Raw genomic sequence first — 18,050 nt, 5'->3', positions numbered from 1 at the left:
AACAAGACTACCTTAACATTGCTATAAATAGTATCTCAAAAAGTGGCAACAGTTTAAATCAGATAAAAATCATTCTTGCAAGTAATTTCCAAGGGCACCTTGGTGTTTTTATAAAATAATTATGAGATTTATGCGGTCTTTTCCACCCCTTTCTGTGTTCTATACATCCATCATGATTTCAAACGTAACATACTTATGTAATGATTGTATTTTGTTAATATTTGTTTAATGTTTTAACCTGATTTTACAAGGGGGAGTGCTCAGATAAACGAAATATCACTGTTGAGCTTATGCATTTATATGTGAAATACTGTTGTTTGTAATTACATTGCAAAATATATGGACATTTACCTGCTCTTGGCTTTAGATGTGGTATTGAGATATGCAGTGTTGCCTTGTTTATTAGCCACATAGATATAGTAAGATCATTGATATATATAGCCTGCAGGCACCCTGCATATATCAGTCTAGCCCACATCGTGTGAGAGTTAGTTATGTAACCCGCAATCATAGTTAGCGGTAATTGATGGAGATTAGGATCTGGCCTGGGGCTCTCTTCTTTGATTGACAGTCAGAGCTGTCAATCATATCTCATGATTAATACAGGATTAGTATGCATAGTAGATATGGCTATATTTTCTATTGGAATGACCTTCCTGTGGTGTGTTGTGATATCATTTCTATGCTCATTTCATCCAACACTAAATCTATGGTAGTCAAAAGATGTGATATGCAACCTGACAATTATCATGTTAATGTGATTGTGTACTCTTCATAAAAGATGACACTGGATTTGCAGCAGGTCTTTAGGATATGTTTTATTTCACACTGAAAGGCCACAGGCCCACAGTAAGTCAATGCAGCAGCATCATTTGCATCCATCACTACAGGATGACTGATGCAGAAAAGTCCTTATTTCGACCTTGATAAATTAGGAGTACTGTTGGAACAGATGCCGATGTTTTGAAACTATGTGTGGAATTGACAGCCTGTCATCCACCATAATAAGCTTCCTGGGTGCTTAGAAATTTGAAAGATTATTATTAAAACCATATGCAGGTTAAAAAGAATTTCAGATTGATTGGTAGTAGACAAACTTGGTTGAACTGTCGATTAAAATCTTTTTCAATAATATATATGCCTGTTCTATTATATGATATGTTATTCTATAATTATTGTGCTCTGCTATCTCCTCAAAATGAATTCTGAAACAAACAAGAAAATGTGGACTGTCAACTAAAGTTTTGGTATTTTTGGTCTAGAATTTGGTCAGATAGCACTTTTTGGACCATGGCACTAAACACGGCAAATACAGTATTTATGAATATCTACTTTTGTCGTGTCGATTCTGACACTGGCTACAGGTTGTGGAGAGATGCTAACAGAATAACAGACATCACACACATGCAACACATTCTTCTTTGTCTAACAGGTTGAGGTTTTAGTGCATATGTAGCTTTTATTCAATAGAAGTTTTTTCCATCTTTGTAAGTGAGTTTAAGTCAGCATTTTGGCATGGTTGGTGTATATTAGTTTTATTCAACAGGGAAAATATTTTCACAAGGTTGTCAGTTTGAAATTGAAATTTTGTATAACAGTTTGTTAATATCCTGTCGTGTTGTGTAACGCTGACGATACTGCACTGAGGAGGTAGAGAAAATACAATATTGTGTGGAGGCACAACACGCAGAGAAAACAACTGTGTCAGCGCCTGACCCTTGACCTTTATTTTAGACCGTGTCTTGGCAGTGCCTGTTGACGAATACTGTTGATCAACAAACTAAAAATGCCTGAAGAGTTTTTGAAAATGTTTCTCTGTGTACTCTCCTTGCTGAACCTTCTTTGTTCAAGTTCTGAATAAAATTCATCCAATGTTCAGAAAATATTTTATCTAGTTAATGTCAACAGCAGCATTGCAAGTGAGCAAGTATTCGTCAGAGCTCTCAATATTTGTTGTTTAGTCAAGAACCTGTGTCTACAATGTGAATAGTTGGTCGTCTTTGCCAAATGTTTAAAACAGTCTGCAAGTGGCACCTCTTAGAAAGCCAAAGAGTTTGATCAAAGTTTTTGTTCAACAAAAGAAGTAGATGGTCTGTGATTGGACCAGAGTTCTCGTAACATTGCAAATTACATTAAAGTTTAACATGATCAATGGTGTTAAAGATATATTGACACATGTTGCAAAGTTTTATAATGGCTGCCATTTGATATTTGACATCTCCTTGGAGTAATTATGAATCATTTATTTTTCTTGAAAATGTCATCTTTTGTTAAGCCCAGAAGGTTAATGTAATCGAATATTTCTCCAAGCTATAATCAGGGTTTACAAAACAAGATACCATTTCTCCATATCTAAAAGGTTCGCCAAAATATGTTGACTTTATTCATGGTTGAATTTCATTGTAGTTTTTAATTTTTGTTTATTTTTAGCCCAAGGATATCAATTAATCTTTTATAGCCAATCAGTAGTAGAGGTTTTATTGAAGAAAGAGCAAAGGAATGCCGAAATTGATTCTGATTACCAATTGTGCAGGGGTTTAGGATATGGCATGATGTTTGCATGTGTCCCTAATTCCTCCCATGATCCATACATTTAGCGTAATGAAACCAGCTAACCTTGCCTCTGCTATGTAGGAGCAATGTTTTTGGCCATAGTCGGAGCGGGTTGCTAGTCTGTATTCGCCCGGAAAATGACAATGCCACGTAACAAGTGCAATTTGGAGATTAAAAAACATGATGAAAGGCTCCAATAGCCTTGAATGTGCTGTATGAGCATGCCTTGCCTGTGCTTGTGTTTGTTTATCAAACTTCAAAGCAGCGCGACAATGCCATCCTTACAATTAAGGTAATGGGCCGAGGAGGGATACAACCAACTTCAAAAAGTAATCAATTTCCGATTGGCGATCGCCATCATTGCAAGATTCTCTTTCTCCATGCTCTGTGGATGTGCTCTTACAGCAGAACAGAGCTGGGATGTACATGGCGATTTATGGCCCTATAACTTCCACGTGATTTACCGTTGACATGAATTCGGCGCTAAACCCTTGTGCAGACTGCAGGGTTATGGGTTGCTGTAGGAGGAATTTAGAGCATTTATCGGTCTTCAATCACCAAGAATCCACTGCTTTTGGTTAATCAAATCAGCATTAAATCTTTTAAACTTGTTACTATGTATGTAATGAGAAGACTAATGGCAGTTAATGTTTTGTGTGGCTGTTGAGTTACATGAGGAATAACATAGACTCATTAAGTAGAATTTAAACATCAGTTGATACACAGACACACTGTGTTAGATATTTCAATAATAAATACAGATTTCAACATTTTATTTTCCAGAGTTTTGATACAGATCATCACAGGTCCAAATTAAATTAATGAAACTCAGACATTCATAATACAATATAAAGTAAAGAAAAATATTAGGATCGATTTCAGTCATCAACAACCTATTTTGTCCAAAACGTAAATTTTTGTAATTCATTTGCATTGCAATGCTGTTAGAACTATGTAAGTGAATTTTTCTTTAAAAAAAAACTAAATCTGATGGCCAAAGTTTTCTTATTGAGCAATCCCAGAATAGCTGTGAGCTGGTATCCAATTCTGTTCTGTCTCAGACAGACCATTATCTGTCTTATCGCCAAGTTTCGCGTTCGGAGAGGCTTCTCCGACTGTGTGCCTCTAGTACTGTTGTGTTCACCACAGTTGAGGTATCCCGTGATGGAGATAGTCACCTAGGTGTTGTTGTAGACCCAAGAAGCCAACACCTTCCTCAGGTTCTAGGCTTTCTGCGGTTGAGCTTTCACATTTTGAATGTCAATGGAGGTATTTTGTTCTCCCTGTTTCCCCTTCTTTGACTATCATGGTCGTCTGTGTAGATCAAATTGATACTGAGTGTTTTATGTTGCTTACAGGATTGTCAGTGTGGGGTATTTTGATTGTAGTGTTCTAGTAGAAAAGGGATAATGTATCATGTGAAACGTTCGCCAGCAAATATTGGGTAAATTATAACTCCATCTTATGTTTTAAGCATCTGGACTGTTCCTGAAAACAAGATACATTCTAACAGTTTGAGTCCAATCAAATAATTTCATTTCTGCTGTTCCTTAGTCTGACACTGGTGTATCTCGGCAGGTAATCAACTAACAAGTTTAGCTGTATCTCATTCCATCTTCACCTGCGCGTTACTGTCTTGGACAGTTGACGACATCACTATTTGAGACGAAGTCAACACGAACCTCGTGAAAAAGTGTTTGAACATTGCCACCTTTAAAACAGAAGAGCTGAACTGGTGCAGGCTGTTTTGAGATAATCCCGGTCTTGGCGTTAAATAGCTGTCCCTTGGGATCCAAATTCAAATGTTGTAGTTATCTGAAACAGTTCAGCTGAAGATTAGAATAATTGAAGTGTTTGGATCGGACGATAACATGGTAGTTCACCGACGAAGAGCACAATAATTCTACCCTTTTCAGATAAAGATAAACCTGTTACTTGACTAAATAGCCACATGAGCAAACTTAACCATTAACAGACATTAGAGTCAGAATTAAAGTGCCATTGTACAAACAGATGGCTAAGTCAAGGTGAAGGTAACTTGAAACAATGTATTGATAAGGTTCTGTATTATCTATCAATGAAAGTTTTGTTAATTGTTGAGAATGGATAGCTACAATGGATCAGTTTAGTGATTGTTTTCTGATCATGAAACAACTTGATGTGGGTATATTTGGCATACCGTAGTTATTTTTTAAGATCTGGAATTGTTTGTATGCCTTTTTCTTTGGGCACCTGCTCAGGCTGTTGTTCAGGTTCTGATAAATATATGCATTCACTGGAAAGGATTTCTCTTCAAGGGGTCATTGTCATACATTTTTCTTATTTAAGGGTCATGATTTTATGCGGTCACGCTTAATGTATATCCAGTAAATTACATTGACCGGATGACAATAACGAATACCTAGTGTGGTCAGTTAACCATGAATCACAATCACCTGTCATGTATGCAGACTTGAAGTATGTGACATTTGTCAGCCTACTGGTTTATGATGAATCTTAGTGGGTGGGTGATAGACATGTGGCAGAGGTAGGATTCGGGTGAGTTCAGTGGATTTATAGACTGGCGGACATTGTCACCACCTACATGCATGAGATGTCGATTGTCCTCAATTTTTTTAATATTGTTTTTATTTTTATTAATCTATTATTTTTTTGGACTCTGTAGTATCTTTGGGAACATGTTTTCAAATTTCAATTTTAATAATGTTTTTAAATGATTTTTTATGTCTCATGGGGCTATGGCTGAGTGCCTGTAATTTTATATATGCTGTCATATGACGTAACTCTCATGTATTTACAGACGCATAACGTCTGAATTAACTCCTCTTCTTCTTCTCCATCTGAGTTGCTGTCATTGAGCTGACAAGATCAGAGGCTGCTATTATATGCTGATCCCTGATGTACTGATATACTGTAACATAGAAAGTGTAGGTTAATTTGATTCTTGTATTCTAAATATGCTTTCAGGTCATGAGAATTGAAATCTATTTTAGTAACTCGTTTAACATATACCACCATCATGTCGTAATAGGAAGTGCAGGTTAATTTGATGCCTGTATGCTAAATATGCTTTCAAGTCATAAGAATTGAAATCTTTTTTAAAAACTCGTTTAACATATACCAGCATGTCGTAATAGGAAGTGCAGGTTAATTTGATGCCTGTATGCTAAATGTATGCTGACATGACATAATAGGAAGTGCGGATTAATTTGTGCCATAGACAACTGAAATTACATCATGGAGACCAGGGGTGTGAATTGTGGTTGTGTTGCTTGCGTACCAGGCTGAAATCGACTCGGACTGAGTTGCATTCCCTGTGTGATGTTTGGGAAGTGGGCGGGAAGGAAGTGGGACTCGTACTGGTATTTCCACGATCTTGTCAATTTGCGAGTACTTTGATGTCGCAGGTGAGGCAGGGAGGGTGGTTGGTTGACAAACATAGCCCAGTTTCAGTATATGCCTATTATTCCATTCACTTACTTACTGCTTAAACCTGTAGTACTGACTAGGAATAAGTCAACAGCATTAGGGGAGATGATTACCAAAATGATTTGCAAACATCGACTTATGTTTGTATGCTTGTGACTTAGCATTTACACTGTTGATGAAACTCATCTTCAAGTCTACCTGTTGGGTTTTGGAGAATGACAAATATTTCTACATATATTACGAGAAAATACCGAAATGCCTTGTTTCACTTGCTCTTGACTTTGTGTGTACATTGTTGATGAAATGCATCTTCAAAATACCTGGGTTTTAAAAAATGACATTGCTGATGGGATTTTACTCTGATCTGGTATTTTCAATGACCATGATGACTAGGAAATTCAGGTTTTTAATACCTGTACTTAAAAATAATTATATTGTTTGTATATGAATTATGCCTGGCATTACTCCAGGTTATTTCATTACACCAAGACCAGAGTAATACAATTACTCATACTTTCATTGTAATGTTTCACATTACATCATGAAATCTTTGTTTAATGTATTTCTTGGCATTTGCATTTAACCTCAATTTCTGGTTACAATATAACAAAGCCCATCACTGTCAGTGTACTGACTGTCCAACATTGTTCTAATAATGGTTCTCATTAGAGACCATTGTGATGAAGGCCTGTTCATTAAAACATTTAATTAGCATCTTAGCATGTGGTGTAGGTTTGGCCATGCAGCAGATGTTTTGGAACTTAAAACTAACCGTTTCAAATCAGGCCTGGCAAACACAAAAGGCTTCTTATGAAGTTCGGGTTTGAATGTGGTTCAACTTGTTCATGCAGAAAACAGAAAACATACAGCCATTGTCGCGGGTGTTTTAACAGACGGAAATAATACGGAATGTAACTCTGTGTTTTCTATTTTGTATATTGCCAGTGTAAGGTTAGCATAAGCTACAGAGATCCTGAGGAGGGTGAGGTTTAATTTGATGCAAATGTGATCGAACAAGGCTGACCAATGTTACAAGTTGTATTTTGGACAGAAGGGAGTGCCTTAGAAACAAAGAAACAAAGCAGCAGTATGAAACTAGGATGAAAAATTATGCGCCCACTTAATGATTTTATCATGTTGAATAATAGCTATTCAATGTTTCCATGATGGGGAACAACAGTTGTGATGGAAACTAAGGATTATTGATTATTTGATATTAATTGCTATGAATATAATTTATGTAAACTAATACTCCGTCAATTGGTATTAAATTTATAGTAGCAGAGTGTCCTAATTATGAGTTGGTGTAAGAGTGGTCAAGGTGACAGGTGTAGAACAAGCGGCCATTGATGTAGTACTCAGGAACCGAGTGTCCACTCATTGGCTGAGAGTGACCACTCCATAAACCAATGATTAATGATCTTGTCCACATGGCTGTCAGCAGATGATACTGTCCACACAACTATTAATCATTTCATGCTGGACACAAGCTGGTGCCAGCCCCTATGGATTTGCCATGATGAGACTACTTCCCTCATGACTGATTACTGGCTGTAATTTTCTTTTCTTGATTGAATTAGCTGAGCTTGAATTTTTATCAATTCTAAATTAAATTTGTAACCTTTCTAAAATGCTAAACCATTGATTTTGCTGTTAAGTACAAGTTATAAAATTTTTACTGAACTGTTGAATTTGGAAGTCTTTAGGGAGTAATTGCCAGTTTGTGTGGTCTATCTTTCAACCTAAAAAATGAAAGGTACATACAGCATAGCCAGAAATGTAAAAACGATCGTTTTTGCACATTCTGTGCCAGAAGTTGTTGCCTTCAGAAAGAATGTAATTATGAACCAAATTTGAATATTTTCTAAAAAGATCTTTTACAGGAACTAAATGGGGGTTCTGACTTTTAATTTAAAGTTTTGAAAAGATTGGGCCCCTATCCCATTAGAACGATAACCACAGCTGTCCTGATGTAAGAAAAACGCCATAGTGACAAGCGCTATGTGGAAAATCTTAAAAAGAGGTAGTTTAAAGGAAAGTATTATCAGATAAGCCTAAGTTGTTCCAAATAGTTGTATGGAAATCTGTGTTGATCTGTTTCTGTAGATTAGGAGCTTGCATCTTTCCAGAGCTGACTTCTGTGAACAATTTGGTTCATCATTCATCTTTATAACTAGTTGCATGTGCTTTGGTCATGTGACAGGTCGACAGGTCACCTGACTGAGTGTACATAACAGATTTATTGTAGATATACCAAACATTTTCAATGCGAGATTGTCGACTGTGTTCTGTTGAACACTATAAATTTCACAAATTTTAAATCACACATTTCTCCAAGACATTTGGGTCACAACTATTTATTCTAAAATGAAACCAAGTGCTAGCTATTCTTGTGATATTTTCCTAAGAGCTGTTTAGAAGTGGATTGTGAGGTAGAGCAGTCGACTACACTAGACGCCTTTCCATGAGATATCCATCGTTGGTTGTTATCCCACTCTTGACATAACAAAAACATGGGGGAAGTTTTCGAGTCGACATTTTCATCCTGTGTTTTTTCGCAGCAACCATCTGGTAGCTCGCATTGCTAGCTGGGCTGGCTTTAGTAACGGTGATCTGTTATTTTTCGAGAGTCTGTGGAGTTGTGTGTCCGTCTGTCAGTCCACACACTTGTAGTAGCGACAGATGGGCACAGAATGTCAGCGTTTTGCTACAAACTTGGGAGGAAAATGTTTGGCTAATTGGCAAAATTTATCAAGCTAGTTACCAGTGAATGGCAAGGACCTCATTGCCTGAGAGCATCTCTCATGAGTGAAGGACTGTTCATGGAGGATGGTTACAAGACAAATAATGCAACATTTGACTCGGGTTTCATGAGTTAAATGATGTTCGTGAAAGCTATGTTGCTACAAGGATTGTTCTTCAAGAAAAGCTAATTACACGAACACAGTATTCCTGAAAATATCAATAAACATAATTAAGGTGAATCTTGACACTGCAACACAAAAGATAACACGTGGACATTATCTGTATATACAGTTGGGAGTTAGGAAATCATTTGGTTCTAATTTCAAGACTAACATTATCACATGCCAAACATAACAAAATATTACACTTAAATACAAACAAATACAAGGACAGCATTTATTGTACAAAATAATGATTTAGAACAAATTTATAAGACTTTATCAATTACATAAAAACATTTTTTCTTGTAGTTTACATTTTCGCTTCCACTTCTACAAATGTACTTTTACCATGGTATAAGTACTTTACCATCTCCCGTTTCTTCTTCCTCTTCCTCGGGGGGCGGTCGGGTAGCCTAGTGGTCAAAGCGTTCGCTCATCACGCCGAAGACCCGGGTTCGATTCCCGACATGGGTACAATATGTGAAGCCCATTTCTGGTGTCCCCCGCTGTGATATTGCTGGAATATTGCTAAAAGCGGCGTAAAACCATGTTCACTCACTCACTCACTCCTCTTCCTTGGCACGGAACAAGTAGTGGGTGTAACCTTCAGTCTTTTTCAATGTAAGATATAGTTTTTCCCTATTGTATTGTACAGTTTAGATTAGAATCAGACCACATAGGCATGGTATGGTTTCATTGTTTTCCAGAGGTTTTACACATGTGCGCCCTCCCTTTAGTCCCCCTCTTCCAGGGGGAGGTAGGTTAGTCTAAGGTGTCCCACACCGCCCTAGCCCCACTGTAGCTCTCTGCACAGCTGCTTCCACTCACCGAATAATAGTTCCTCTATCGTGTAAACTACACTTACTCTCTTGCCTAAAATACTCCTAGGAGGGAATGGGGCCCCAAGCTTGATAGAATCATCTCCATTGAATTAATAGCATCAATTGGGGCCAATCACCCATGTTAAAATGTCAGAGTCAAACAGAAGATGGGAAAGGTTGCCAACAACAAGGCCAAAGGCTGGGGGTGAAACAAGCTTCTTGTGATTTATGTAGTGTCTTTTTCTTCCCATTACACAGTTATCTATGGGCTGGGGCTTGTCTGTGGATTGTTCAACACGCCACATGGACCCGGGTCTTGTAGCAGCAACTTGTACTCTGATAAATGGTGTGTTTTGGGAAACACAGCCATGATAACACAATTGAACAGCCATTACATAAATAACATTACACAAGATAAAATATTTGGGTGATGTCTACAAATGCCAGATACATTGCTGGCTTCTTTCTCTGTTGGGTGTAAATTTCAAGGGAGATCTTCACGACCTTTACAACATTTTAACGATAGTAATGAAATGGGTACATTGTATCAGAACATAACCCCTTTAGTCGGGAAATGCTTTAACTCAAAAGCAGATGGAACAATTATTTCTGTTTTTCTGGCAACAGTAGTTGGTGATCTGGAACCATCCTCTTGGTGATCACTTTGCTCTAGTCTGTCAGACAGACCCTGAAACAAATATATCCAATACAGCCCATGCAAGTCTATAATGTTTGGCAAGTCTAGGTTACTGCATGAAAATGAAGAAAGTCCCTGAGCTTCTTTTTATTATATTTTATAACTATAATTTAACAACTTTTTTTCTGGAAAATATGTTCATTTCAGAGACTAGATGTTAGTCTAACATTGCTCATAAGATGTCATCAAAAAGTGATGTTCCAGAGTATTGAAAGCACTGTGCTTGAATGTATTGTTCCATCAGGGATGTCAACCAATGCTTGTCATGGGAGCAACTTCATGGATCGCCTCATAAGGCTTGGTGATTCGGTTGATTGCATTGTCACTGTAACAAGATGACTTGGATCGTTTCTCACTTCAATCACTGGTTTGTCTGGCCCACATTTGTTTACAGGCCCCTGTCCTATAACTGGAATATTGCTGAGTGCTGTGAAAATATCAGTGAGTTTGAATACCCCTGCAAGTCAGGATGTTCAACTTTGTTAATGCAAACAATTCTGTACACAGAACAGTACTGAAAAACACGTAATCTATTTCCCCATTGGGTCAGATTAATTACTTGGCCTTATGGCATTTTTGAATTATTAAGAGGATGCTTGTTAATAAGAAAGCAATTTGTAAGTAATCTTACAAGAATCTATAAGAATGAAATATTGAATGTTAATCAGCAATATGGCCTTGACGTTTCGAACATTCTCCCCAACTCTTCCAGTCGATAGTGTATTACACATAAGTGCTAGGTACGGGAGATTGCCTTGCCCAGATTGGAGGATCCGATGGAGTTTCGCTTATGAAATTATAACCAGGACGGAAGAAGTGATCAGGATACCACTGTCAGGAAGAAGTGATGTACTGTCTGTGTCATAGGATGTAGAGTGTCTCAATACAATCCATCGACTGCTATAATTTAGAGTTTATATCAAGAATGTATGATATCCATAAATTGTGTCTACTTTGTCAAGTAGGTATGATTAGATCATTAGTTTTTACAAAGTGTCTTAAATACATAAATTGTAGTTTTCAGTGATCAAATGAATCATTTCCGAGAGTTGCCGGCAATTGCAAAAATTCTTCCTCCAATGGTTAAAATGTTTCACATTGTGAATGAGGGTCACCAAAAAATGAATGAATGAGCTGACTTTTTCCGTCGTTTACAGAAATGTCCAGACTTAATATATTCTGTGGCAGCTTTGTTCAGACTTCATGCAGTGGGCGCTTTTTAAACTGCAGTGAGATTTCTGAACATATTAACCTGCATATTCCCCCATTGTTGCCTCAGTCCTTTATGTGAATGAATTGAGGGAGAAATCTCTACGATAGACTAATCCCCTTTTACAATTTATGAGAAGGGTTCCCACCCTGGGACTGTAGCGTTGATCAGAAACACTGAAATATAATATGGTATTTTTGTCTGAGTTTTGTGGAGCGTAGTGCAAGGGTGTCAACTTCGTTGAGGGCATAATGTTCCAGGAGCACTCATATTGTCTGCTACAGTCTATGCAGGAATGCTTTCCTCAACTAATATCTTTAATGAGTTTTGGGATGGAAAATGCATTGAGTATTTTGAGGTACATGTGCTATTAGCATGTAATTATGTACCGCCTATTGTGTACTAGTCTATGCAGGGTAGTACACTCAATTAATCATTGTCAATGAGATTTGGGATGGAAAAGGCGTAGAGAATATTTTGAGATAAATATGCTATTAATGTAATATGCTGAGGCAGGTAGACATTGTCATTTGTGAACTCGTCAGATACCGTTAGTGGTGAATTCCGTGAAAACACTCGTTACATTACAACGTTGGGACAGAATGAGACACCATAGTGGCATCATACTACACTCTTTCATCTCTGTGGTAGTTGTTCTACAAGTACTGATGCCCCTAGAACTAGTTGTCATGCAAGTAGTTTCCTCACTCATTTGCTTTCAGATTAGCTTTACAACACTAGTATTAACATATTGAGTCCTTGCCTTGATAGGGTTTAACTAATCATGATTATTCATTATATTAGTGAGACATTTTGCATAAATATTCATTGTCATTATTTCAGGTATATGTGGCAGAATATGAAAGAAATATTGTATCTAATTATATACTGAACGAAATAAGTTAAAAGATCATAAATATTTTGGGGGACATTTTTTTGTAATCACACAATTACATCTGAATATTCTCAAATGTTTTCTTTATCCCTAACTTGTTTCGTTCAGTATATGTCATGTATTGTGGGAAAGCATGTTATACTGTCAGGAAAACATGTATTGATTGTAAAATATATATTATTATTATTTACCTGAAGAAGGAGTAAGTATATAAAGAAGATGACATCCATACATTCTCTTTCTTTTGTGTATCACTTCTAACTGCCTTTCTTTAGGGGCGGTCGGGTAGCCTAGTGGTTAAAGCGTTCGCTCGTCACGCCGAAGACCCGGGTTCGAATCCCGACATGAGTACAATGTGTGAAGCCCATTTCTGATGTCCCCCGCCGTGATATTGCTGGAATATTGCTAAAAGCGGCATAAAACCATACTCACTCACTCACCCTAACTGCCTTTCAAAGACTTTATTGTTTTTGTTATTGTTACAGGTCCCCCAAAGATATCTGGGAATACATACCAACGGCATATAGCAAAGCTTGGTAAAAACACACGCCTTGAGTGTCCAGTGGAGGCAGACCCACTGCCACTAACCCAGTGGAAGAAGGATGGCAAGAACATCCCTCCCGGAGAGACACGCTTCAAGGTCACACCCGATGGGCAGCTCAGGATAAAAGAAGTACAAATGAACGATGCTGGAAATTACCTTTGTAAAGCAACCAACGGCTTTGGACATATCAACATTAACTACACACTAATTGTTGTTGGTAAGTGCCAGAAATCTGTCAAAGACTAACAACTGGTGTGGTCCCGACAATTTGGTTTTTTTTCAGTGTACTACTATTCGTGACAAAAAAAAAGAGGCCTTTTTATACCAAAAAATGCTAACCATACAGTATTTCTCCAACATAGATGCAGGGTTTTGTTGTAGAAAAAAATTCCCACCCTTCCAATTTCCAAAAATGAAGCTTAATCAGAAACACAACATTATTTTGTTTAGGCCCTGGGGTTTGCTTTTCAATGAAGTCCCTCCTCATAGGTAGACACCCTCCAACTTGACGACAGCTCATCTGGGGCTAGTGGTTTTGTAACATTGATTTTAGAAGATAACAAACTAATCCTTATTTCTGGTGAACTAGTATTAAAGCATGTCTAACCCTGCTCCTCTTAAATAATTTTAAATGTTATCTATTGGCTGGGGTTTGTCCGTGGATTGTTTTACTGACTTAAATACTCTACAACACTAGCAGTGGGTGTCATTAGAAGGAGTGTACAGCCAAATGTCCCATCTTACCAAGATTAATGATATATTTTGACTGATAAAACCAGGTAGTGTTATATTGCAACATGGCTATGATCTAGTGTTTACGGTTTAACTACGGTAGGTGCCCTGAGTCAGTGCAGTTTAACCTTGTTCTCACTATTTCTGTCGTAAATGCATGACTCCGCCACGGGTGGCAGTGCTACCCGCTGGCTGATTTACATACCAACTGTGACCAACCAGGATCAAGGTACTTCATTAGTAACATAATTATCAGCAGGTTTGACACGTATAATTGCATGATTAATTAATGAAGGTCGTTGCCATGGTTGGTGTGGTATTGGTACACATTCCACAAGAACATTGCCACATGGAGACTTCAAGGTCCATGAATTTTTTAGTATGCTTCTAAATAACAAACAGGTTTTAGGAATACAGTATAAAAGGTCAAACCATTATTGATCTACTGCTTTTGAAAGTAGATATATAGATAAGTATATACATACACCAGCTTCAAGGATGATAGAAATACCTATTTGGGGCTTCATTAATCAGTAATGGGAGTCGATTCGAATATTCCATTTGGCAGAGTTTTTAGATTGACATTGCAGTTGCATCTTTTCATAAGTTGTGGAGCAACATCAATTCTGTAAAAAACACTAGGAATATTTGACAACTTGATAATTTATTTACGACATGCCAAGAGAATTGATACGGAAATGGTTGCATCTGTTGACATGCACAATGTGTACAGAATGATGTATTAAGCATTAAGGAGGAAATATGGCAATGACATGTACAATCTGTTTTCAGCAGAGTACAATCTACATGTTCTCAGACATGTCTCCCACCGCGAAGTTCACTTGGTAAGAACATTCCCATGATGCTACAGTAGTATGGAATTACAAATATGCCGTAGCTCGATTTTTTATTTTTTTCCCTCAAACAGAATGATTGAAAGTTGAATACATTTGCATTATTTCTGCCTATTTTCTGTACGGTTTTAGTTGTGAATTAGAACAGTGTTAGGTATTTGAACAAGAAGGATCTGGTATGTCGGCCATTCAAGGGTAGTCTTATCATAGATGCCCACTAGGGCAAAAGTGTTTGGTGAGTGTTTGGCCACCATTCTCCACACAGTGGTTTGAAATCCTCTTTACAAACTAACATACACGATCCATTTGATTAGGGCCCAAACAAACCCCTTTTCTTGCATAACAGCCTCTCTCCCAGCGTACCTGGTCACCATGTTTGTGTTTGACCAGAGCTGGTAATGGCTTTGCCCAGTGACAAAGTCATGTGACCCTTGACCTGTAACACCGACAAAGGATAAAATCTGACTGGAATTTTATGTGAAAACATCCATTATGGCATTCGGTGGAGAGGTTTGTGTTGTGATGGCTGGAGCTACTCCTGTGTGATGATTACATCGAGTTGTACAATGGATTCTAGATAAATGTGACCAAGAATGAATAACGCTAATCCACCTGCTTCCCCGAGATAGGAGTATCATCTGTCACCACATGCTATGTGTATATGTATATTAATTTTCTTTTTTTCATCTATTTTTCCACTTTTTCTGTGAATTGCTGAATTAATCAACTCACTGTAGTACTGGAATATAAACAGCAGCATTTGGATCATTCACAAAAACTACTGAGTGGGACAATTTATTCCATTAATTATGTACTGCTAATTTTATCAGCCGGAACAAAATCTCCCTGGGGTTACATTGTCACAGGTGCAGGTGCTCGTCCATGCTTTCCACGTAGTTCAACTTGTCACATAGGCTTAAGAGGCTGTTTATAGCACGGGCCAAGGTATTTCTCTTGACCTGCATATCCTATCACTATCTGTGCACTTTCTATATCAACCTTGTCACATAAATCACAATTTCCCAAGTCAAATCACTAATCATTCTCTCTTTTACACTCCCTGTTAAGTCCATGTTGATTTATCAAGTAAAACTCGCCTACATTTATCAGATCAAATCACTAAGTATGGTGGCCTGTTTGATAGGGGTTTGAAGATCACAAATTAATTTGTATTAAATAAATTAGGAGTTCTCTGCCCCTTGGTGGAGGTCAAGAAAGGAAGTTGATAATAGCTCTATCTGATGGATGATGAATCATGATCTTAATATGCCAGTGGCTGGCGTTGTCACTGTTTTACGATCTCTGAATGTCAAACAGCAGTATATGTCAATGTCACGGGAGAGATCCTTCTTACGATTTATGTCAGACTAGTTCCTGCTTTGTCGGCATATAAATCATACAATTTGTCTTTCTAATTAATATTATGAAAATTGATGATGTTCATTTAGTTAATGTCCTACAACTATAATAATAATTTCACATATTTATTATTTAGCTTTGAGTAAACTTTGGACCTGAGAGTACACCTTGATGCCTGAAATAGGTCAAAGTTATTTTAGTTCTAACAGCAAGATGGGTGAGAGATATTTCAATCAACATTTCTTTGAATTAATCTAACTATGTTTCTTCAAGGCAACTTTTAACTGCTAATAAAAAACTGCTTCCAGGAAATTAACCATTGAAGGAGTAGGAAGTTTTGCCTGATTAAATTTCCGATTTTGAAAAAGTTAGGTTGCAATGATGAGGAAGCAGATGTGAATTCTCAATTATTCCGTCGCCACGGTAGCGCTTGTCTGGAGGGATGTGCACTTTGTGAAATTTGAATATTGTCATGCCATGTCATGTTATGTCTTGTATGCATGTATGCATGCACAATGTTGATGGGTTATCTGTGCATGAAACATATTCAACATCACACCTACAAAGTTACAGGGTGATCAGCATCACTCGACTTCATTACTTTTGCATTACACCTTTAAACCAACTTTTTTTGCCTATATGTAAATTTAGACGGAAAAAACAACAAATTTAACACACTAAATGTGTTTCTTTATTTGGATATATTCGCTCAAAAGCATGAAAAACAATTGCTGCTATTTATTTTATGTCGAAAAAAGCTAACAACTTTGTTGAATGTAATATTTATAGAATTTAACAGTTTGATAATGATTGAGGTGTTAAATCATTTCATAAATCTAATTCTGTCTTTTTTTTCTGGCAAATTCCTCCCAGGAACCAATGTCATGCCATCAGGGCAAAACAACCCTTTATTCACTTGCTGGGTGGCCAATATTCAGCCATCTTTGATTAGGGGCTTGTCCAAATATCTCCGTCATGCTTCATAGCCCTTGGGGCAGATCAGTTGACTTAATTGGTGAGAAGGTTTCAGCATACAACCCATCTTAGATGTTTCCAATTGCTGGGGCCCATATTCAATTCTTGAGAGACTAGCCTTGTTATTTTCTTTCTATTAAACCCCTCCAAATTGAACAATTCAGCCTGAACGAAAATTGCCTTGTTAATAGTTGAGGAAATAACACGAATGACCACTGTCAGGAGTGGACAATAGTTGACGTCTATTTTACAAACATCTGCCATTTCCAGGCACATAGGCATCTTAATAATTCCCCGAACCTTTAAAAAATCAATTACCTTTTAAAAAATTGTTCCACTAATCTCCAGGTCTACAAAGTTTCTTGATCGTACGTGAAATTGCTTTCTTTGCTATAAATCCCTCTTTGAACAAAATCCATATTCCTTGAAAACCGAGCCCAAATTTCAGCTGCCTAATAATGGATGTGCATTAAGGGGCAGCAAACTTAAGTGCAGTTCTTTCATTTTGTCTTAAATGGTTTTAATTGTTATTAAAAGTCTAGAGCGACAAGAGACCAACTACAATATGTGCCTTGCACTAGTCATACGGGGTTGAGTCAATATGCAAGGCCGACTGGCGTGAAAGGGGGCAATCTTCACAAAATAGCAAGCGCTAAATCAGCCCCCAACTGCTTATATATCACCAGTGTTTATTTGTAGAGTCATAAAGTGTGAAATTCTCGTCAATTAACAGGCCATTGGGAGTATTCATGAACTTCACTCCTTTCCTTGTTGGGAGTTCTTGGGAAAGGGGGCTGGTTATGACACTGAAGATGAAACCGTGTTTTTTAAAGAGAAATTCTTTTGTTTGGGTCATAATATAGGGTAAGGTTAAGATTTAGTTCATACATTGTGGTGTAATATCTGTATATATTTCCGTGTGAAAATGTTTATGGACGGACAAGCAATAAATATTGTCAAAAAAATAGATTTAGGATAATTGGTCTTATTTGTTTATTTTCATTTAGAGTAATTGTTTGATAGATAACACATTTTTTAAATTTACAGAGGTTAGTCAAAAGTTGAAAATACACAA

At 37.3% G+C, this 18,050-nt stretch overlaps 1 protein-coding gene across 6 annotated transcripts in view; it reads left to right on the top strand.

The window, feature by feature from the left end:
* LOC124143892 (fibroblast growth factor receptor-like 1) overlaps positions 1–18,050 on the top strand; it is a 115,096-nt gene that overhangs the window by 83,712 nt on the left and 13,334 nt on the right. For all 6 annotated transcript variants that reach the window (XM_046513054.2, XM_046513053.2, XM_046513057.2 and 3 more), the window contains one exon: positions 12,997–13,272. In XM_046513054.2, coding sequence (XP_046369010.1) covers positions 12,997–13,272 — 276 coding nt within the window. The remainder of the gene's footprint in view (positions 1–12,996; positions 13,273–18,050) is intronic.

The sequence above is a fragment of the Haliotis rufescens genome, unplaced genomic scaffold (genome assembly GCF_023055435.1).
Source record: "Haliotis rufescens isolate VD_foot unplaced genomic scaffold, xgHalRufe1.0.p SCAF_12, whole genome shotgun sequence".
Taxonomy (NCBI): Eukaryota; Metazoa; Mollusca; class Gastropoda; order Lepetellida; family Haliotidae; genus Haliotis; species Haliotis rufescens.
The sequence above is the reverse complement of the archived record's forward strand: the minus strand, read 5'-3'. Positions and strand labels throughout refer to the sequence as shown.